Source organism: Zonotrichia leucophrys, chromosome 5 (genome assembly GCF_028769735.1).
Source record: "Zonotrichia leucophrys gambelii isolate GWCS_2022_RI chromosome 5, RI_Zleu_2.0, whole genome shotgun sequence".
Classification (NCBI taxonomy): Eukaryota; Metazoa; Chordata; class Aves; order Passeriformes; family Passerellidae; genus Zonotrichia; species Zonotrichia leucophrys.
Window position 1 is genome coordinate 28887959 of NC_088175.1, and position 20013 is coordinate 28907971.

Consider the following 20013-nt stretch of genomic DNA (forward strand, 5'->3'; position numbering starts at 1 on the left):
TGGGAGCCGTCCCACCTCACTTCTGTAGTTGCTGGTGCTGATCTCTCCTCAGTGCCTGAAGATGAGAGTGCTTTGGGCACCAAACACCCCCTTGCTCATGAAGGGCTTCTTGCAGACAGAATCCATGTCTGAGGATAATACAAGCCAAAATCTGCTTAATTTTCTCTTACATTTAGACAGCCTTTCCAGCACTTGTGGCTGCAAGGGAAATTTTCAGAGAATTAATTGTCTTCTTGAGGGCTTGGCTGGCTGGCATTATGGGTTTGCAGAAGGGTGAATTCCAGTGCCATCACTAATTATTCTAGCTCTGTGTTGTTGTATTTGTCACACAGATCATGGGATAGTTTAAAGGTCAAGGGCTTGATGTTACCTGGTGGCACAGTCCCCAGTAGGGAATAAGCACTTCAGAGATAAATTCTCTGGTATGAATGTGGTGAGATGTGGATCTCATTAGTACTCCTCTGACAGCACAGCCCTGTCAAGGGGAAGCTGTGATAGTTCTGGTTCAAAAAAACCAAAATAATTATTATTAGAGTAGCCCTGAAAGTTGAGTTGGTAAAATGGAAGGAGAGAGAACAGCAAGAATGAGAAGCTGGGAGCAGGATCCTCCAGAAACAGGCCTGTCACTGAAGTGACTGTGGCATCAAATGACATCTATAGAAAGATGATGTATACATGTATCTTTAGGCAATAGGAAAAGAAACACCTCGGTACTGGTATGAGAACATGCAAAGAGTTATAGTGCTTATATATAGACACATCTTTTCCAAGTAACTAAAGTGACATACAAATACAATGCAAGTTATGCATAATTCCTGGATGGTTAAACAGGTACTGAAAATACAGTTTGCTTTCCAGCAACATCCATCAGAAGGTTGAAGGAAGCATAATGTCATATTTATGTGTATATATATTCCAGTTGCTTTCTGAAAGGGATGAAATCTTGTCATTTTAATGAGGATCAGTTGGGCAAGCTTTGGTGCCTTTCCCTGCACTTCAGGTCATCCCATTCACTTTTACTGTTTTTCTTAATTTCAGATTTTTCTCCTTTTTTTTTTTAAGCATTTAATTTCTTCCATTTCTTCTCCTGTCTCTTTATTTACCTTTCTGGCCTGCTTTTGGGATTTCAGTGGGAATAATTTAAGCAACTTTCGGTCCTTTCCACTGCATCTCTTTTCATCTCAGTACATTTAGTTGTAGTGGTGCCATTTGCAAATTTTCTGGATTTTTTCAATTGCACTTCATTTGATCATATCTCCTTTCCAGAGCACTTGGTACACTTGGTTCTCTGACTTCCTGAAAGGTAGAATATATATTTTTGTGTAAGCTTTTTCCTTTCTTGTTTTTGTTTTACTATATGTAAAACAAAAACAAGAAAGAAAAAAATGTAATGTGATGTCTATTTTAAACAGTCTCTTGTAATTACAGCCTATTGACACTTTTCCTGGACTGGGTAAGTATGTGATAAAATGTTTTAATGTTGTTTTTTTTCCTCAATTTAACTGTGTCCTAGCAATAAGAAATAAACACACCATTGATTCGGCTTGTATTATCCTCCCCAGACTTGAACTGCATGTGAAAATAGAGTGAGATGAACAGAAGGAACTTACAGCATTGATGACACTCCAGCCTTCCACAAAGGTTTGACTTCTATTCATCAAATACAGCAGAAAACAATATATATTCCTCTTTATGAATGGTGTTGTAGTCTGCTGAGGAAACTGAAGTTATTGTTAAATCTTGCCTTACTGTCATTCTGCCATTCACTTCATAACTTGGCCTTTAAATATTACACCCTCTTTTCTTGTCTTCAGAGTATTTGAAACTCTTCCCAGCCTGATTCACCTGCATGTTCTAACACTACATGCTCTAATCTGTTTAACAGATTATTAATGCAGGTGTTGAATGATTCCATGCTAAGAAGAGACCCCTGATTCCCCAAAGGAATTGCTTCTAGGCTTGTCAATGAGCTATTTGGAGTGCAAACTCTAAAAAAAGTTGTACTTTCAGCTTAAAATTAATTTTACTTTGGCATTTTCCTAGTTGCTTAAAAATGGACTGAGAGATTTATTATGGTCAGGGTTAACACATCTTCATTTCCCTCTCTTGCCTGATAACTTAGTTATTGCAGTAAGTAGTGTTGTATTCATTTGAAATGTCTTGATCTTGACTGCCTGCCCTGTTGGCAGAAGCATCTGACCAGTTTACTGAATGAAAGTGTCTAAAAATTGATGATTTAATCTTTTGTTCCATTGCGTTTCTGACCTTTGAAGTCTGCCAATCAAAAAATCACTACATCACTAGGAAATCAGGCATTTGGGATATTGGAGATTTCTCAGGAATGGTTCATTAGTAACTTTGCAGAGTTTAAGGATTAAAAGTGCTGTTTTCTTGAGAAAAGGTGAACTTTCTTCATCCTATTCTTCCTCTATTATGACCTATGTTCTCCATACTCTGTTTAAAGTGAGTACTGTGTCTCAATTAAGCAAAATGGTCACACATGTTCAGTGTTTGCAATCTGCCCTCTGCTGAAAACAAAAACTGTTGCCAGTGTTAGTCCCTAGATCTTTGTACACAAAGAAAGTGGTTTGTCAAAACAAAGACATGGTATGATTTAAGCTGCTTGGAAATGTAATGGCAGAGCATGGCAGTTGTTGTATTTGGGGGTAGCTCTAACATGAAGTTAAATCAGAAAGGGGTTTACATGGCTTTCAGAAAAGGGCCAGACAAGGAAGGACACACGATCCTGCAGATGATCTCCTGTTACTCTCTCAAGGTTTATAAATAGTTTTGACCCCATAAGGTGTTTTTGTAGCAGTCTACAGCTCACTCTCCCAGTGGTCTGAGATTTCCTCACCTGTTTGCATTTGGCATCTAAAAGTAAACACTTACAGTTTACAGCTGGTGTAAATTTGTTCTGATGATTCAAATATTAATTCAAGGAAAAAAAACATCCTTTCCACTTCGTACCTGTAATCTTCATGCTGGACCAGGTTCCAGCTGCCCATGTGCAGCTGGCATAAATTAGCATAAAAGCTGACCTAAACCTTGTTGCATTCGTAGATAATGTAAAAATGCGATGGAGCAAAAGGCCTTGTCAGTATTACATTCCTTCTGGGATATGATCTGATGTGATGGTGCACTATTCTGTGGTCAATGTGCCTTCTGCTTCACAGGGTGGCAAACTGCAGAGACAGGCAGTGCCTGCTCCATGTCCACAAGAGGGGATGATCAGTTCCTGCCTCTGCTCCTTCTTCCTGAGCCACAGCCATGGGACACACACTCACCTGAGCCAAAAAGTAAAGTCTGCAACTTCCCTGTTGAGCTACAGATCCCCCTGTACCTGAGGTACCTTCAGGACTAGCTTAATCCTGCTGCTGAGCTATAATTAATGGGATATTAATTATTACATTTGGCTGGAAAGGATGAGAGTGAGGAGCTGTTATCCAGGGCATTCTGGCAGTAGCCCGCTGAAACAAGGCTGGTGAGGCTGTGAGGGTGTGTCTGGGCTGTGGAAGAGCAGCGCTCAGTCAGGCTCCCGAACTCTACTGACTGCTCAGTGACACAGCCCCAGGGCAGCACCTTTCACCCTGAATTACAGTCTGCCAAAAAAAAAAGATTCTACTTGCTAAATATACTTCTGGGTGGTGGGCAAGGGCTCTCAGCCTGACACTAAGATACAAGAAATCTATATTTTTAGATCTGAGCAATTAAAAAAGCTTAGCTTTCCCAAAAAGTGGAAAAACAAACAAAAAAAAAAAAATAACCTGTGAAAAACTCATTTCTGAATGTGTTATTCTATTATTTTTTGGTAAATTTCCATTTTCTTTTTCCAAATATTTTGAAGAAAAGCAATTGGTGCTCAATGATTAAATTCTCTATTCAGTGTTTGCTACCTACTTGAAACTTTTGTAAAGCTGTTCTTGAACCCCTGTTAGTGCTACTTTTGAGAGAGCTACACTTATGTAGCAGTAACAGAAATATGTTAGTTTAGTTAGTCATGGAGCTTGGAAAAAAACAGAACAGAGAGTTCATAGATAACTAAGAGTACAGGAAAGGAGAAACTAAAGAACAGTAGAGGAGAATAACACAGATGACCATGATGGAAGAAGTAACAAATATATTCACCAGTAGCATTCATTCCAGAAGTCTGGCAGAACTGGGCAAAGTGCTGAGTCTCTGGCTACATGGCTTATACAGCAGCTTCACTGTGGATCTGTGGGACAGCAGGTTTTGTAGAAGGTCTTCAGCAATGCTAGGCAGTCTCTGAACTGGAGTCTCTTTTTTTCTCTCTTGTTCCTTTTTCCCCTGTTTCCTCCTCCTCCCTGGTTTAAAACTGCCTGTAGGGTGAGGCCATATAAACTTCCTGTATCCAGAGCATCCTACAGCAAGTTATGCCACAGGTTACTAACAGTTGGTGAAGAAATACATCTTTTTGCACATTTTGACCTGGACTTCATTAGTTTCATTTGATTACTTTTTTAATTACTAATTTTTTAAATTTGGAAGAGACAGCAAAGAGTTTTTCCTTATCAACAGTTTTCCACAAGCAGACATTAATCGTATCTGGCTGAGAATTTGTTTCAACTTTCATTTAATCTTCTGCTGCCTCATGACTTTCTCACTTCCAAATAGTAACTGTATCTACTTAATTCCCTTGATTAATAAACGACAAGAATTTTAGCCTGTTTCTGTGTCTTTCAACAACCAGAACTGCAGGAATGTAGGCATATGGACACTACTGGGCTAGCCAGCAGCAATAATATTATCAAGGCCTAGGTGGTCTTCAGACAGCCTCAAGCCAGAGGGAGGAATAGCACTGCCTGTTTACAGAAAACTTGGAGAAACTGGGCAGGAAACAGAGGTGCTTGCTCATGACCCTCACATGAGAAATCCATGAGAGTAGAAGAGTATGTCACCTTTTTGCTGGTAACAGACTTAGGTAACACAGGAATGTCCTAAAGAGGGATTGTTGTCTTCTGAATCTTCTCCTGAGTTTTGATGCTTTTCATCCAGTGTTCTGATGCAGGGAGAATTCTGCTTGCCAGGTACAAGGACAAGGCTTTTTAAACTGCAGCTTTGCACTGCTAAATTGGGCAGCTCTTCCTTAAAGGGGCACTCCTGCCCCTTCCTCCCTTCTCTATTCAGTTTTGTTGAAACTGAAGTTATTTTCAGTTTTGTTTTTCTCTCACTACAAGCTGGTTTTCATGGAGGTAAAATTTTAGAAGTCTGCTTACTGCCTTTTCCAGCACTACCTTTTGCTGGTTTAGCTTTGTGTACACGTTCACTCTGCAGACAGGAGAGTCCTGGTGTTGACAGAACAGAACAGGCTGTTCCCATGGCACCTGTTAAAGCACTGTAACTCTCTATGAAATTAGCACTCTTACATTCAGATGTGCCATCTAACATTTATCTTCCTCAGCAGGCAAAGGTTATGATCCACAGGGATAATCACCAGCATTGTCTTTCCTTGCTCAAAGTTCTCCCTGTATTGCAGATTTTCCCATCTGTGCATCATCCTGGCTTTTCTCACAGACACTGCCTCTGCCCAGGACAGAAATGTGCATCTTTGGAACCCAAGAAAGATGTGAGTGATGCTGACAGTGCCCTTACCAAACCTTTAGCTACATGGTAGCCCTTCTCATCACTGCATGCAGCAGAAATAACTTTCCCATTTTTGGAACTCTGCATGCTGTTGCAGTTTGAGGAGTGACTGTGGGGGCAGTCATATAAAGCTATGATGTCAGCACCATCACGTGCTGTATTGTGCCAGGGAAACAGATGTCAGTGACTAAGCACGAAAAAGAGAAATTCATCCCATAGAGGTCATTAATAACAGCCCCTGGGTGTCACAAAGATGGGCCCCAAAGGGAAGGGGTAGGGGCTGGGACTCAGGGCAGCATGGGACTTCAGGTGACAAGTCAGGAAAATGCTATTAAAAGGATCATACTGTAATTATCAAAATGCATCAAAAGAGGCAGCCTGGTGCAGCTGTAAGCCTGCTGGCTTTTTGTGTAAAGTCAACTGATCCTGCAGTGCACAAATCTGGCAAAGAGGGTCACAGAGCTGCAGCCTCTCTCCGTACTGGAAAACTGGCGGATGAATCTTCAACTTCCAGATGTCTTCCTCATTTCAAATACCCCTTGGGAGAATCTCTTGCCTTTACTGCAGCAACCTAGAAGCCAACAGATAAATTCTGCAGAATTATGTAAAATGGAGACAAAGCTCAGCTCTCTCCCTTGTCGTTACACATTTGATTCCAAATGAGGATTTCAGCGTATAAGAAGCTCGTTATATATTTCCCTCCCCTCACTCTTGGTTTATCAGTAGCCAGAAACGCCTGAAGCAAGGCTTGCCCGGACACGGGAGCGGCACAGGTTTTAGCCTGTTGTGTACGGGGTGAGTAAAAGAGCCCCAATGATTGTGTTCACCCCTCAGCACAGCTCTCCCGGCCGAGGCCCCCGGCGCTCCGGGCTGTTTGTTTACCCCCGCTGCCGCCCCAACATGGCTCCGGCTGAGGGCGCCGCCGCGGCCCCCCCGCCCTGACCTGGATTCCCCGGGGAGGGGCGTGGCCACCGCCTCCGCCAATGGCCGCGCGGGGCGGCGCTGACTCGCGGGGCCGCCTCCATTTCGCGGCGCAGCGCCGGTGTTGCGCAGCACTCGGAGCCGTCTGTCGCCCAGGGAGGACGTATCCGCCCGACCGATCAGCCGATCATCTGCCGCGCCGCACCGCGCAACCCTCCGGCTCGGCCTGCTCCGAGACCCACAGCCCAGGTTCGTAAAAGCTTCGGGGGCTTCCCCGCCGAGCGCGGGGGAAGCGGGGCGTGAGCGGTGCGGGGCGCTTGTGCTGTGTTCCCGGCCGGCCCGCGGACCCCCGGCCGGCGTTGTCGCCGCTCCGTTCCGCTCGGAGCGGCAGGGTCTGTGCCGAAGGCGGGTGCGGCACAGCCGCCATTTTGTGGTAGAGCGATGGCGTTTGCTTTTCTTCTTCAGCTGGGGGGGCGGGGCTAGCTGGGTGTGAGGCAGCTGGGCGGGGCCGGAGGCCGAGCGCCGGCTCCTATTGGGCGGGGGTGAGGCGGTGTCCGCCCGCCGCATTCCCATTGGCCCTTGTCGGGGGCGGGGCCGGCTGGCGCAGTGCGGCAGCGGCGGCGGGCGGTGCTGAGTCACCGGCGGGCCTGACGCGCCTGTCCCCGCAGCAGGGCCGCGCAAACACAGCCATGAGCGGCTGCCGCGTCTTCATCGGGAGGCTGAACCCGGCCGCCAGGGAGAAGGATGTGGAGAGGTTTTTCAAGGGGTACGGCCGCATCCGCGACATCGACCTGAAGAGGGGTTTCGGCTTCGTGGTGAGTGCGCCCCCTCTCCCTTCCCCACTCCCTTGGTGCTCGCTCGCGTTTGAGGTTTATGAAGCTCTATCGAAAGAAAATCATTAACGTGCTCACCAAGGCACACCACGTAGCAAATCAGCATCTGCTCGTTCATTGGAATGTAATTGCTTGGTTTTATTGTCTTGGTTGTGCAGGAGTTTGAGGATCCGAGGGATGCAGATGATGCTGTTTATGAATTGGATGGAAAAGAACTTTGCAGTGAAAGGTGAGATGCCTTATTTCATGGCTGTACAACCTTGGGGGGGATAAGGGTTGTATAAGTAAATTTGTAAAAGTCAATTTCAGTTTGAATTGTGTTATCAGTATTGGTCAAACTATTTTGGTTTTGTTTGCTTTGTCTTTGTCCTAAGAATTAAAACTGTGTACCAAAGAAGAAATATATAAAAGCACGTGTTTTGTTATGTGTTTCTTTTCACAGGGTGACCATTGAGCATGCCAGAGCACGCTCGAGGGGCAGAGGCAGAGGGAGGTACTCTGACCGGTTCAGTAGCCGCCGCCCGCGCAGTGACAGGAGGTAAGTGCAGCTTTGAGCTAGTGCAGCTTAAAAAAAGAATGGTTTGGGCTCAGCCCAGAGAATGTGAGCTGCAATGAGCTATTAAAAGGTGTTATTTGCCCTTGAAGTCATTTGTTGTGGCAGCAGGATAGTGAAGATTACAGAACTTCTCAGATATGCCTGTCATCTTTACGCTTCCTCCCTTAAGTACTTAATGCCTGCCCTAGATTGCTTGGGCCATTACATAGCTTAGGTTATAGTACTAATTATGATATGCCGATACTAGCTCTTGCAGCCCTCGTTAATATTAGCTTGGTTATATTGTATTTACTGATAGAACTCAGAATTGTTTGTTTCAAAACAGAAACGCCCCACCTCTAAGAACAGAAAATCGCCTCATAGTGGAAAATTTGTCTTCCCGTGTCAGCTGGCAGGTTTGTTGAAACATGATTAACTATTTTGACTTCATTTAATGGGTATGTAATGTAATGTAATTATTTTGGAAAACAATTAATTAAATTAAAATCTAATTTATTAAAATGTTTATGTAATTAATATGATTTTTAGTAACGTAACTTAAATATTTTTATGAAAGCTAGTTAATGTTAATTCATAATAATAATACATTTATATGTTTGAGGATATATATTTATTTTTTTCTTGTTTTTAAAATCCATTTTAACCACATATTAAACCCTTTATTTGCCAGCCTATCTGTGTCGTTGGCCTTATGACGAGGAGTGCCTGTGGGTTATCCTAATCGTTCTGTCTTGGTCACTCTTGGTCGGGCCTGGTTGACTTTCCAGTCAGCTCCTACAATGTCACTTGGCCACCTCTAGATCTGTGTTTGCCGGTCTAGACGTAATCGATGCACTCCTTAAAGTGCCACATTGCAGCCGTCCCAGAGCGTTAACGAGATCTGATTCCTAAGTTGAGAGCTGTTCTTCCTGTAACGCTTCCGAATAACGAGGTCCTGGTCGAAAAGAGTTGAAAGATTGGAAATTAGGTGGTCGTTGGAATCCTGATCGCAGTAAAGTGGTCCTTGGTGCCATCAAGCATAGAGAATGGATCCATCCATAGTCTCCTGATAGGGAGGGCAGTGCGATTAATGGCTTCCATCGACTGGGTAGTGTTCCGCAAGTGGGTGGCGAAGAGCCAGTCGGGCATATGTCATGACGGTATCTCCGGTCGCTTAATGCAGTTTGCTGCTTGGCTAGCCTAGGGAAATGTTTATAAAGGTAAAGTAAACTATATTTTTAATGACATATGGGGCACAAAATAATTGGTGTTATGTAAATGTAATTTTGTATTCGTATAAGACTTGTAACGTAAATGGAGACTGAAATAGTCCAAAAAATATATAGGTAGCATTTCAAAGTCAATTCAGTTGATATAAAAATGTGCTTTTTATTTCTTTTTTCTCTCTCTTTCTTTCTCTTTGCTACTTAAACTATAAAATCATTTTAGACTAATACTTACCTTAATGTTAAGACCCTTTTATTAGCATTTTGCTTAAAGCAATATGCTTTTCTCATTTATTTCGTGCCCTGATACAGATCATGATACAGATAATGCAGTTTTGATTACAAGTGTGGCAGTTGCCATGTTTGTGATTTATCTAACAACTTCTCTTTCAGTAGTCATAAGTTTCTTTTGTTTGCTTTAAGCTACTTTTGTATAAGTAAACGTTCATTTCACTTCTGTGCGTAACAAAAGTGGTCTTGTGTTAGGATCTCAAAGACTTCATGAGGCAAGCCGGTGAAGTAACCTTTGCAGATGCACACAGACCTAAGTTAAATGAAGGGTAAGCCTGTCAAGTGATCTCTTGAAAGCTGTAGATGAACCTGTATGTGTAATGTTTGGGGAGGGAAGCTGGCTACTTTTCAGTGTCAGCAGCTGTTCATGGCTTAATTTAGCTACCCTTTGAAAATGTACATAGGAAATGTTTGGGCATGGGAATTTTTCATGCTTCAGTGATGACAAAGGATAATTACACTGAGCAGTGTAGGTTTTGGGGTTTTGTTTGGTTGTTTTTTTCCCACTGTAAATTTTGCTTTTATTGGTAAGTACAACCTGTAATAGTGAGCTTTGTTTGTTTGTTATTTTTTTCCATAGGGTGGTTGAATTTGCCTCTTACAGTGATTTAAAGAATGCTATCGAAAAGCTTTCTGGTAAAGAAATTAATGGAAGGAAAATCAAACTAATTGAAGGCAGTAAAAGGCACAGGTACGGATTTCTACTCTTAATAATGCTTAAACATTCAGTGAGGACCTTTGGAGTCAGCGGGCGGGCAGCCAAGCTGGAGGGCTGCAGAGTGCCTGCCTGGGGCCGTGGGGTTCGTGGCTGGCACTGAGTGGCGCTCCCCGTTGGCTCCTCAGTAGGTCCCGGAGCAGGTCACGGTCACGCAGCAGGAGCTCCTCTGGCTCGCGCAGCCGCTCTCGTTCCCGCAGCCGCAAGTCCTACAGCCGGTCACGCAGCAGGAGCCGCAGCAAGTCGCGGTCAGTCAGCAGATCTCCACTGCCCAGCAAGAGCCAGAAACGGGCTTCTTCCAGCAGATCCAAATCTCCGTCATCCGTAGACCGGCAGAGGTCTAGATCGAGATCCAGATCTGTTGATAGTGGCAACTGAACTATAAATAACTTGCCCCGTGGGCCCTTTTTTAAACCATACTTGCTAAAACTTGTGGTAAGTATGTGACTTTCTGTGGGAAAGGGTTTGGATGGGGAGAGGGGAGGGAAAGGGGAACTTTGTAGATGTGGACCATGGTGGGAAGGGTTATTGACTAATTGTATTAAATGTTTTTGATAACCCTTTTCTTGCTCACATTTTTTGTGAATGTCTGAAGTGTATAGTTTGTGTATATTGGCAGAGCTCTTTATAACTAAACCAGACAAATTTTTTTGTACTCTTAAGTCATCTGAACACTTAATTCTCAGTATATTCAACTGTGAATAGCAACTAAAAGCATTAATGTCTCAGACTAATAGTTTTAGACATCTAAGAGAGCTCTATATGTGCTGTACATAAAGCTTTATTTCAGAGGGTATTTTTTTGTGCTTTTGAGACATTGTTTCAGCTATAGGTCAGCAGATTAAGTGCTGGTCGGTACTGGTAATAAAACTTTATTTTAAAATATTTTCATTATTAATAAGACTTGCACTACACTAAGAAAATGCCCATTTCACTGCCCTGTGGTAATAATATTCTAAAAAGCACTCTTATTTCTTGATACCTAAGAATAAAATAGTTCAAATAAAGTATGAAGAAACATTTCTGCTTCTAGTTTGTTTCTTGTTGTTAATAAAGTGGTTGTGACTGTGTTAAAATGTTTCCTAAAGGTGGAGCTGTGCCAAAGTGACAACGGTTTTGGACAGGGATGAGAATTAGCATCCTTTTAAATACATTGTGTGATGTCCGTGGATGTCTCTGTGTTCTGAAATAAGAACATGGATAATCAGGCTGTCATAGTTCATAGCAAAAAGTGGAGTGGATGAGTCATTTAGCTTTTAATGACTTGGGATAATAAGTATGGAGTGTTAAAGACATGTAGTCAGCATTCTTCCTTAGTGTATTTGTGCATGTTTGTATGAGAACACTGAAGTGTCCATAAACCATTTTTGTGAGCATTAGTCCTCATTCTGGGGGAAGAGGGATTTTTAAGTCGCTGGGTGGGAGTAATGCAGTAGTAGTACTATAAGGGTCTGTGTTTTAGTGTTTGTGCCTTCCAGTTGCAGCAGTTCTCTGCAGTCCCTGTATTTCTCAAGCCCTCCCCCACAAGAACTTAAGAATTAATTTTTTTTAAATAATGTGTTTTCTTATAAAGTGCTTTACAAAGCTGTTCTAGGAATCTGTAGAAACCTTTAAAAAGATCTTTGTAGCCTAGGCTCAGATTTGGATAGATCGTGGGAAGTGCAAGGTGGTTCCTCTGGAAGCAAGGTCTGGCCTTGTGGGAGTTTGTGTGTTAGGGCTGCAGAGGCCATTTTCTCCCTGCTGCTGTAGAGCTCTCGGGTGCCAGGCTCAGGAAGGAGGAGGAGCTCTTGTACTGCGTGGGTCTGTCTGGTGAGGTGGCACTCAGGCACTCCTGAGAGCAGGCCTGGGAAGGGGGTAGGATCCACAGTTAACTGGGTTGTGTTACCACTCAGCTTTGGGGAATGGGAGGCTTCATTCTCAGAGCCTTAGTGGTGCAGATGTTCATCCCAAGAGGTGTCTATTAAGAGGGCTCTAACGTGCAGGGGTAAAGATAGCATTCACACTCATCAGGGTTGGAAGCTCAGCTGTGTAGAGATCTTGAGTCGATCATCCTAACTTGGATGATGATGGGCATCTGTGTCCAAGTGCGACTTGGCTTCCACTGGAGCCCAAGTGGCTGAAAGCACTTGGATGGGATGAAAGGCATCATGGACTTCTTTCAGGCTAAATGTGAAGTATTATCTCCTCCATAAATAGTTGTTCTGAATTGTGTTTCTAGACCGCACCGCTTGCTGTGCAAGCAGCATGAGCAGGTGCCTGCATTATCCCTGGGGAGCTGGCTCTTGTAATGATGAGCTTCCTGTTCAATTCCCAGGCTTTGCAGTGTGGAGACTTATGCTGATTCCTGGCATAAGAAATGATGCTGTTTATTTATTGTAGGTTCTTGGTACAAACCAGTTTATTCTTAATTAAAATGAACTCCTTTGGGTCACAAGGCATAGTCTGGACATGGGAGATGTTGAGTCTTTTCTGGTACTGTGTGTGTAGTGTGACCATACCTAGGTGGTGTCTAGAACAGGTGTGGTGTTGAGTTCAGTGACTGCTACAAAAGAAGGCATGCTTAAGGTTCATCTGGTGTTGGAGGTACAGCTTGCTGGGCCCAAACTCCGCACACAAAAGCAGTTTTGTAGTCATGATCATGATTTGTGTGGCCTCTGCTCTGGGGAATCAGTGGTACCATATAGTACCTGTTGGAGGATGGGAGAAACAACCACAAGCAAGGCTTGCTTGGCTGTGCATTTGATCTCACTGGCTTCTGCATGGAGAAACTTCACAACTCATTCTGGGTCTGTTAAAGGAATTACATTAATCTGCAGTGATATTGTCAGGATCTGCTTCCATTATGTGCCAGCAGGACAGTTACAGGTAAGTGAAATTAAGAAAGAGAACTGATGTTGGCAGTGATTCACTTACAGGTAAAACTGGGACAGTCACTGGGCATGTTTTTCAGCTGTCCTAAAGGGTTGTCACAATGACTTTGAAAGTCTCCTCTCTGGTCTGACAGAGTGAGGCTTAGTCTGGAGCAAAGTCTCTGGGGAATAACCATGGGTGTAGATGGCTCAGTGGCTGATGTGAAGTGAGCATATCGATAGGATTGACAGAACAGCTGGAGACCTATGAGCTGGCTGCAGAAGGTGGAGCCTGGAGGGTTGTGAGAGCAACTGCTGCAGAATCCATATATTGTTTTCCTGGTTTTCCACTGTTTCTGCAATGTCTTAACACTGATTTCATTTCTTGAGCTCTAAATGTGTCCACACCCGCACAGATAATTTTTGCTGAATCTGAAGAAAGAGAAAAATGTGAGAATAGGCAATTCTGAAACCAGGTTAGGGAAAGATTGTGACAACTACAACTGGAATTACTGGGTAATTTAAAACAAGAGGATGAAACTTAGGATTCTTGCTGAAAGACTGAAGCCATTTTGCTTCCAGTCAATTATGACCCGGAGGCTGGAATACCACCTTTTTGTTACAGTCTTGCCAGCACTTGTATGTCTGTTTCCAGTATCACCTGCTTTGCTCTGAACACACCCAAGGATCCAAGTGAGTGTGTTTTCCCCCCCATTAAGTTGTCCTCCAGCATAGCTGTAAGATGTGGTGAAGTGATCCTGAAGCAGCTCTGTAGCAGCTACTCTACTGCATCTCTCTCAAGGCAGTGGAGAAAAGTATTGGCAGCATCAGAGGGGTGGTGGGTGGAGGATCTCATTCAGCCATCTGTGCAGTTAGCTGAGCTTGGAATTAGGGACCTCCTGGAGTTGGAGACAAGTCTCTTTCACATCTGTACCAATATTGTATATATTTTAAAATGAAGTTTCAATCTCTTTAGGTACTTTTTAATGTACTTTTCTAGCAAAAGATCCAAATGTTTTGTTCCTTTGCAGTATTTGGCAGTTCTGTCCTCTCAGGGAATCACTTAACAGCTTGAAGCAAAGCTGGGATTCGTTGCATCAAAGAATATGTAATGTTTTTGTGTAGTTTTAGCCACACGCAAGCACCTCTGTTCTTTGCATGTGCTCAGTGCCAGTCATGACTTTTCACAGGGTATTCACTGTAGCCTAAAGCACCAGACTCTGAAAACCTGAGCGCTGGTAGTTTTGATAGTATGTAGCTGTGTGAAACATCCTGCTCATGCAAGAAGTCAATGGAATTTCTAAGGTGTTCAGTTACCTCCGAATTTTTGACTCTGATTTGAATTTAATGTGCTGGGTATGTAATCTCTAGTTAAAGAGTAACTGGATTCTGCCTTTATAAAGCAGTGATGCATTGGTAGTTGCATTGTAAGCGTGTATGGCTTAGCATGGAAAGTATAAGAACTAAAGGAGCAAAGCTGTACTTGCCATTGGCCTGCTTTATTCTGTCATGGATCCGAAAGGCCAGGATGAGCAGAAATCCTTCTCCAAGCTGGAACAGCAAGTAGAGCAGTGGGAAGAAGTACAGGGGGCCAATGATCTCTGGGGCAAAGGCAACCTTGAGGATAGCTAAGCCAAGCTGTACATTCTGGCAGCCGGTTTCCATGCACACTGTCCGTCTGCACCTGAAGGAGAAAAGGTTAAATAGATTACAGATTTAAATTGCTTCCAAGCAACTGAAACAGAGCCCTGCCTACCTTGCTGGTGCACTTCCTGTGGCTAAAAGCTGCTCTGTCAGGAACAATACTGCAGTCCCAGAAGGTTTTGCCTCCTGCTCCATTGGCAATGGGCAGAGAGAGATCACGTTACAAATGTGAACTTTGTTCATAATGGCGTTGGAGGCCTTGTGTCCTGCTCTGGACTCTGCAGCTTCCTGCAGAGAAGTGATTTGAAGTGGTAAGAGTCCAACATATGAAGGTATAAAGACTAGCAGAATTCCTGCATGGTTTATGTAGGACAAGGAGGAACAGGTTTTATATGTCAGGTTTTCATTCTAAATTCCTGGGACTGTAGCTGTGAATGCACTGATTTGAGGTAGTAACCAGCTGGGGAATAATCGTGTCACTTGGGGTTTGAGCTCTGTTGGTATTTCTCAGTTATTTTGCGTTTGGGTTTTTTCTTGGAACTAATTTTTTCCCCCAGCTTCATTACCAAGAGCAGAGGGTGGTAATATGTTTAGCAGGTCACTAGTGGCCTTAAGCCAAAACCATCCATCTACTTGTTCAGTGAACCTTCCATGGTGATCAGGTGCCTGTACTAAAAACACCTGCTTAGCTATTCCTCACCTCTCAGCTAAGCCAAGAAGAGGTTAAAGTAATTTCTCTTCCCACTCAAGCTGTGGGAGTCACTGGCTTGGGACCAGCTTGTACTGTCTGGTTGTATTCCTAGATCCTATTTTGGGTGAATGGGGTCAGTGTTCTACTGAAGTATATTCCTAAAATTCACATTTTCACCATTGCTCCACAAAGCAGAGCTGCCAAATCTCTCTGTTCCTGATGAGAGAGAGAGGGGAGGGAGGTGTGGAAGAACATACCGGTCATCAAGCTTGAAGGCTGCAGAGACAGCATAGCCCAGCAGGAATCCAGTAAGGGGCATTAAGGCAGAAGTTCCCAGGAGAGGTGGTGACAAGACAACCATGATACAGCTTCCCATATTGGCCACAGACAGAGCAATTATAGCAGCAGATGACAGTAGAAGCATAACCATCCCTGCCTAAAGTAAAAGTGATTGAGGTGTGGACAAGAGAGAAATCCCCAGCAAAATTTGCCTCAGCTGTTAGAAGCTGCTGTACCCAGTTCTCTGTCCATCACGTGAAGTACACAGAGGGCATAAGTGCCTTTCATGTACATACTTGTTATCAGTAATCAACAAGAGACCATCCTGGGCTAGTACCGAGAGAGACCTTAAATAACCAAATACCTTTCTAGTCTTTGTGCAAAATGTCTGTTCTCTCTGCACAAGCTGCTTGTTTCTCAGGCATTGCTACTTGTCTCCGTCCAGATCCCTTTGTGGCTTTAGTCTACCCAAGGAGGTGCTGAGGAAACCACTTTACTCACAGTTAGAGCCTAGCAGAGTTCTTGAGTTAGACAATGGTGTATCTGGTTGTCTGGATTTCTGCTTTGCTGTTTAAATGCCTGATGTATAAAGGAGGCAGGGATGTGATTCCAGGCACTAAGTGGGCACTTGGTGATACAGTGGCTTCTGTTGGATAGGTATTTCAATGAATTAAGCAGCAATTTTGTGATTTGATTTTTGCCTTGTGCTGGACCTCTGAGAACAGTGGATTGGTTTTAATCTGTTTTGGAGTGGCTATTGTTTGGTTGGTTGGTTTTTATCTGGGTTCTGCTTTCGTAGCAGCAGTAGTTGGGGGCAGTGCCTATGATGTTCATTCGTGCTGATGTAGCAAAAAAACTTCCAAAGTTAAAACTGAAGCAAAAAGGGAATGTACGAAGTTGGCTACAAAGTGTTTGCCTGGAAAAGATGGATTATTTCTTCTTGGGCAACTTTTTTAACCATTAAAGTGGTGAAGCGCTTGTCTTGAGCTCTATCCTCAACCCTTTCATTGATTTGTGCCATGTCTTAGAGAAGTTAATATGTCTGTGATTCTATTTTTGAGAACTTCCTCAAGGCCCTTGATTGAAAGGCAGCTAGCACAGGATGCTTCTTACCTTGGTGATAATGCCAGTATACTGTGGTTTCTTCTCATTCAAGATGATGCCAGTGGCACAGGGGATTAGCATCAGCACCAGGGAGGTGATTATTCCTTTGTAAGGTACCTTGCCCTCCAAATCACCCTCAGACAGTCCTCCCGAGTACAGGTACAGAAGCAGTGGCATTAATCCAATTGCCAGGACCATGGAGCATGCGGTCATTACAACACTGAGATGAAGAAATGACCCCTCACTAGAAGAACAACACTTTTTAAAAATGGAATATGCTAATCTGATTACTTGCCTGGACAGATGATTTTAATAGAAGACTTTACCTTTTTCCCAACTTGTCTCTGAGATCTCCCCAACATCACTGTCAGATTGTAGAAGGATGTGATATGAATGGAGAAGGGAGAAGATGACTCAAGTTTCATGCTGACAAATGGTACATACATACCCATGACAAGGGTACAGTTCACATTTCAGAAATTCACTACTGAGAGAAAAAGTAATACTTTGTATTTTTGTGCTGTATCTTGCTTATCACTGGGGTTTGTTGGAGAGTGGTGTTCTGCTAGTTCAGCATTTCTCACTGATGCAGCCTCTTCAGGCAGCATGATCAGTGCGCACAGAACTGTATGTATAGACACAGCATATATATATATATATATATATGCTCTATGTACTGCTACATGGAGATGAAAACGTGTTCCTGCACCCCTGTTATCAACAACAGCATGCCAGTGATTCAGAGAAAGGTACAAAGTGCCATTGTAAAACAGGGACAAATGAACTTATTGAGCAATATGGGTGCTTTAAAAATGTTTTGGATTTAGTATTTCAGTCTTTGTCCAGCTTCTCAGGGCCTCCTAATGTTGATTAAATTAGTTTCTGAACCAGCCATATAACTAGATTAGCCTGGACAATGGACACGTACATAGCTTTCCTTACCTGAGGTTCATGTCCCCTCTCAGTGCCAGGCTAAAGATGTTGGAGAGGTTTCCCCCTGGGCAGCAGCCACAGATGAGGATGGCCAGGGATTCTGGGGTGCCCAGCTGGAAGAGCTTGCCCAATATGAATGCTGTCAAGGGCATGATGCTGTACTGAGCCAATATGGCTATTGCCACACCTTTAGGTCTCCTGAGGTGAGTTGTGATCTTGGCTATCTCCATTGTACATCCCAGAGACACCATGATGACCAGGAGGACCACGATAAGGATTACATTTAGGGCTGTGTCCATAGCCTGCTGTCCAAATGCAAAGGGTGGTGCCAGACTGGTCAGGGAGGTGCTGCTCTGCATGCAACCTGGGCTCCAAAGTTCTGGGCTATCAAAAGCTCCCTTGGTCTCATTCATCCTGCTGAGGGCTTAGGAGATCTCTTCTTCTGTAAGTGGCTGGGAAGGTGCGGGAAGAATTGATTCAAAAGTCCAAATAATATTAAATTAATGGAAGCAAAACATGAGCTCTCTTTCAGGACACCACTCTTAGTCTTCAGCACCTGTTGAAACAGAAATCTGCATTTAGAGCAATCAGCTGTGAACCCCATTCATTTTGGAAATATCCTGTGCAGTTTGTTTATCTTCTGCTCTGGTCCTCCACTTCTTCCAGCATCCACCCTCACAATAAGACAGCTGGTGAGAGCAAGAGGAAGACAGCTCAAGGTGGATAGAGAAGACAGGTAAAGATGGGCACTTCATACAAAGGAAAATGAACCAGAGTTCCTCTCATTCACAAGATACTGCTGAGGCCAGTACTTGAAAACATGATGTATCCAGGGTACTTTGTTTTTAATGAGATTATAAAATACTTATTCTTCTGGCCATAAGTAAAGCTTTTGATAATGAAGTCTAGGAAGATATTACTATGCAGATGAGTAATTTCTCTAGTAAACTCTTAGGGGCCTTCAGATCTCTTTTTCCTGATGTGTTAGGAATCTGCCACTGTCTAGAAATATTTTGGTTGCATATAGGAATTAATTCTCCAAGCCTTACCAACTCTGAAAATATTATTCCCTCCTTGGTGCTGAGGGAAAGTTCTGCATGGTAGGTACCTCAACTGACCTCTGCAGTGCAAGGCTGGGACCCATGGGCACAGCAGGGCTGCATTCAGGGCCTGGGGTGTTCTGCACTGTGATCCAGCTGGGGCTGCAGACATCAAAACAGACACATCAGACACAAACTGTCCAAGCAAAGCCAAAGAGGCAGCTGTTCCCCAGCCCAGATTGGCACCTGCCCTGTGTTTTCAAGGCTGCACGGCATGACACGCACTCAGTGCTGTGGTGTGCAGGGAAGCAGGGCCTGGCAGCTGGTGCTGGGGCACAAAGAGGGACTGGAAAGGTGGTTGATCCTCCAGCTTCTGCAAGGGTGCCTGCTGCTCATCCTGCCACTGCTCCCTGTCCCTGGCTATAATAGGGGATGGGCTTCCCTACACCTGCCATGCCTTCAGGTGTCATACTTCCTGATCCCTCAGCAGGTTTTGCCTTCATCTAAGGCAGTTATTGCCCTCAGATTGACCTTAGTCATCCCCTAGGTCAAGGGAGGGACTCTAGAAACAGAGCTGAGCATGTTAAACCAGAGCAAAATGGATGCTGTTACCTTAGTGCCAGTGGATGCAGCTGTAGGAAGCTTTGGCAGATCACCCGCTGCGCCATCCTTTCCTGGCTGGGCTTGGTGAGCTGTAATACTCTTCAGTCCTCCAGCTTCAAGAAAATCCCCCTTGGTAAAATCCCATCTTCTGCTTGCAGGGTATAAAGCCTGGGTCTAAAAGAGCCTCACAGAGAGGGAAGTTGCTGTTCTTTGGTAGTTGTACTACCAGGACTGAGGAAGGGATTTTAACTGGGGAGATTTGCTGCACTATGGCTGAGCTCTAATTCCTTTGCTGAAGGGCATTATGATGCTGCAGTAGCATGTCCATTGCTTCTATTCATCTGGGAGCTCAGCAGGCTCAGCCTCTGCAGCCCTATTGCTCTGGAAACATTGCTGGAGGCAGGCAGGAATGTCAGAGCTCCGTGTTCCTCCCCCCTTGCTCTTGCTTTGGTTGGGAACTTTGTTTTCCAGGCTGGCAGCCAGGCCGGAAAAGCACCAACAACAGCTCAGGAGGTCAGCACAGTCATCCCCATTGGGTGGGAAGGAGCAGTGCCTGTGGCTCTCAGTGGCTCTGCACATCCATGCCCATGGCTTCTCCTACACCCTTGTGAGCACCACACTGCCCTTCTTGGGGACAAGGGGCCCTTCAGTAAGTCACAGATGGTGCCTTGAGCCCCCTGTGTCACTGTGGTGGCACAGTAGTGCCTTGGCTCACTGCTGGGCTCTGGATGAGCAGGTGGGGCGA

General features: G+C 44.2%; 3 protein-coding genes across 12 annotated transcripts; 1 reads left to right on the plus strand and 2 right to left on the minus strand.

Annotated features, from left to right (window-relative positions):
- Window positions 1–1453: 1453 nt before the first annotated feature.
- Window positions 1454–7103, minus strand: LOC135448105 (serine/arginine repetitive matrix protein 1-like). 4 transcript variants are annotated; one of them, XR_010440391.1, is made up of 3 exons: window positions 6548–7103; window positions 4129–6175; window positions 1454–1721 (listed from the first exon to the last, which is right to left on the minus strand). XR_010440391.1 is itself a non-coding variant. In XM_064713626.1 (2 exons), the coding sequence occupies exons 1-2, from the start codon at window positions 7096–7098 to the stop codon at window positions 6163–6165; spliced, it is 564 nt and encodes a 187-aa protein (XP_064569696.1). In that variant the 5' UTR covers window positions 7099–7103; the 3' UTR covers window positions 3387–6162. The 4 variants fall into 4 exon arrangements, 1 of the variants encoding a protein (XP_064569696.1); XR_010440392.1 differs by lacking the exon at window positions 1454–1721 and having other exon boundaries at window positions 3387–4382; window positions 4920–6175; XR_010440393.1 differs by lacking the exons at window positions 1454–1721; window positions 6548–7103 and adding an exon at window positions 6487–6508 and having other exon boundaries at window positions 3387–6175.
- Window positions 6640–11145, plus strand: SRSF5 (serine and arginine rich splicing factor 5). Of its 4 annotated transcripts, none has more exons than XM_064713623.1 (8): window positions 6640–6774; window positions 7194–7340; window positions 7517–7587; window positions 7801–7896; window positions 8240–8309; window positions 9606–9679; window positions 9991–10101; window positions 10254–11145. In XM_064713623.1, exons 2-8 carry the CDS (start codon window positions 7215–7217, stop codon window positions 10501–10503), a joined length of 798 nt encoding a protein of 265 aa, XP_064569693.1. In that variant the 5' UTR covers window positions 6640–6774; window positions 7194–7214; the 3' UTR covers window positions 10504–11145. The 4 variants fall into 4 exon arrangements, with proteins under 4 accessions (XP_064569693.1, XP_064569692.1, XP_064569694.1 ...); XM_064713622.1 differs by having other exon boundaries at window positions 7197–7340; XM_064713624.1 differs by having other exon boundaries at window positions 7197–7340; window positions 10257–11145.
- A 1767-nt stretch (window positions 11146–12912) lies between these two features.
- Window positions 12913–19679, minus strand: SLC10A1 (solute carrier family 10 member 1). 4 transcript variants are annotated; one of them, XM_064713617.1, is made up of 7 exons: window positions 19278–19645; window positions 18744–18827; window positions 17635–18181; window positions 16702–16936; window positions 15567–15745; window positions 14462–14658; window positions 12913–13406 (listed from the first exon to the last, which is right to left on the minus strand). In XM_064713617.1, exons 3-7 carry the CDS (start codon window positions 18036–18038, stop codon window positions 13240–13242), a joined length of 1182 nt encoding a protein of 393 aa, XP_064569687.1. In that variant the 5' UTR covers window positions 18039–18181; window positions 18744–18827; window positions 19278–19645; the 3' UTR covers window positions 12913–13239. The 4 variants fall into 4 exon arrangements, with proteins under 4 accessions (XP_064569687.1, XP_064569691.1, XP_064569690.1 ...); XM_064713621.1 differs by having other exon boundaries at window positions 16702–16912; window positions 19278–19644; XM_064713620.1 differs by lacking the exon at window positions 18744–18827 and having other exon boundaries at window positions 16702–16912; window positions 19278–19679.
- Window positions 19680–20013: the final 334 nt, after the last annotated feature.

Coding starts and splice junctions, on each gene's coding strand:
- LOC135448105 (XM_064713626.1), bottom strand. CDS start 7,098: ATGGGAATGCGGCGGGCGGACACCGCCTCACCCCCGCCCAATAGGAGC.
- SRSF5 (XM_064713623.1), top strand. CDS start 7,215: ATGAGCGGCTGCCGCGTCTTCATCGGGAGGCTGAACCCGGCCGCCAGG. Junction 7,588..7,800: donor AAAGAACTTTGCAGTGAAAG/GTGAGATGCCTT, acceptor TTCTTTTCACAG/GGTGACCATTGAGCATGCCA. Junction 10,102..10,253: donor GAAGGCAGTAAAAGGCACAG/GTACGGATTTCT, acceptor TTGGCTCCTCAG/TAGGTCCCGGAGCAGGTCAC.
- SLC10A1 (XM_064713618.1), bottom strand. CDS start 18,038: ATGAATGAGACCAAGGGAGCTTTTGATAGCCCAGAACTTTGGAGCCCA. Junction 15,746..16,701: donor ATACTGGCATTATCACCAAG/GTAAGAAGCATC, acceptor CTTTTACTTTAG/GCAGGGATGGTTATGCTTCT. Junction 13,407..14,461: donor CAGAATAAAGCAGGCCAATG/GCAAGTACAGCT, acceptor CTCTTTCTTCAG/ATTCAGCAAAAATTATCTGT.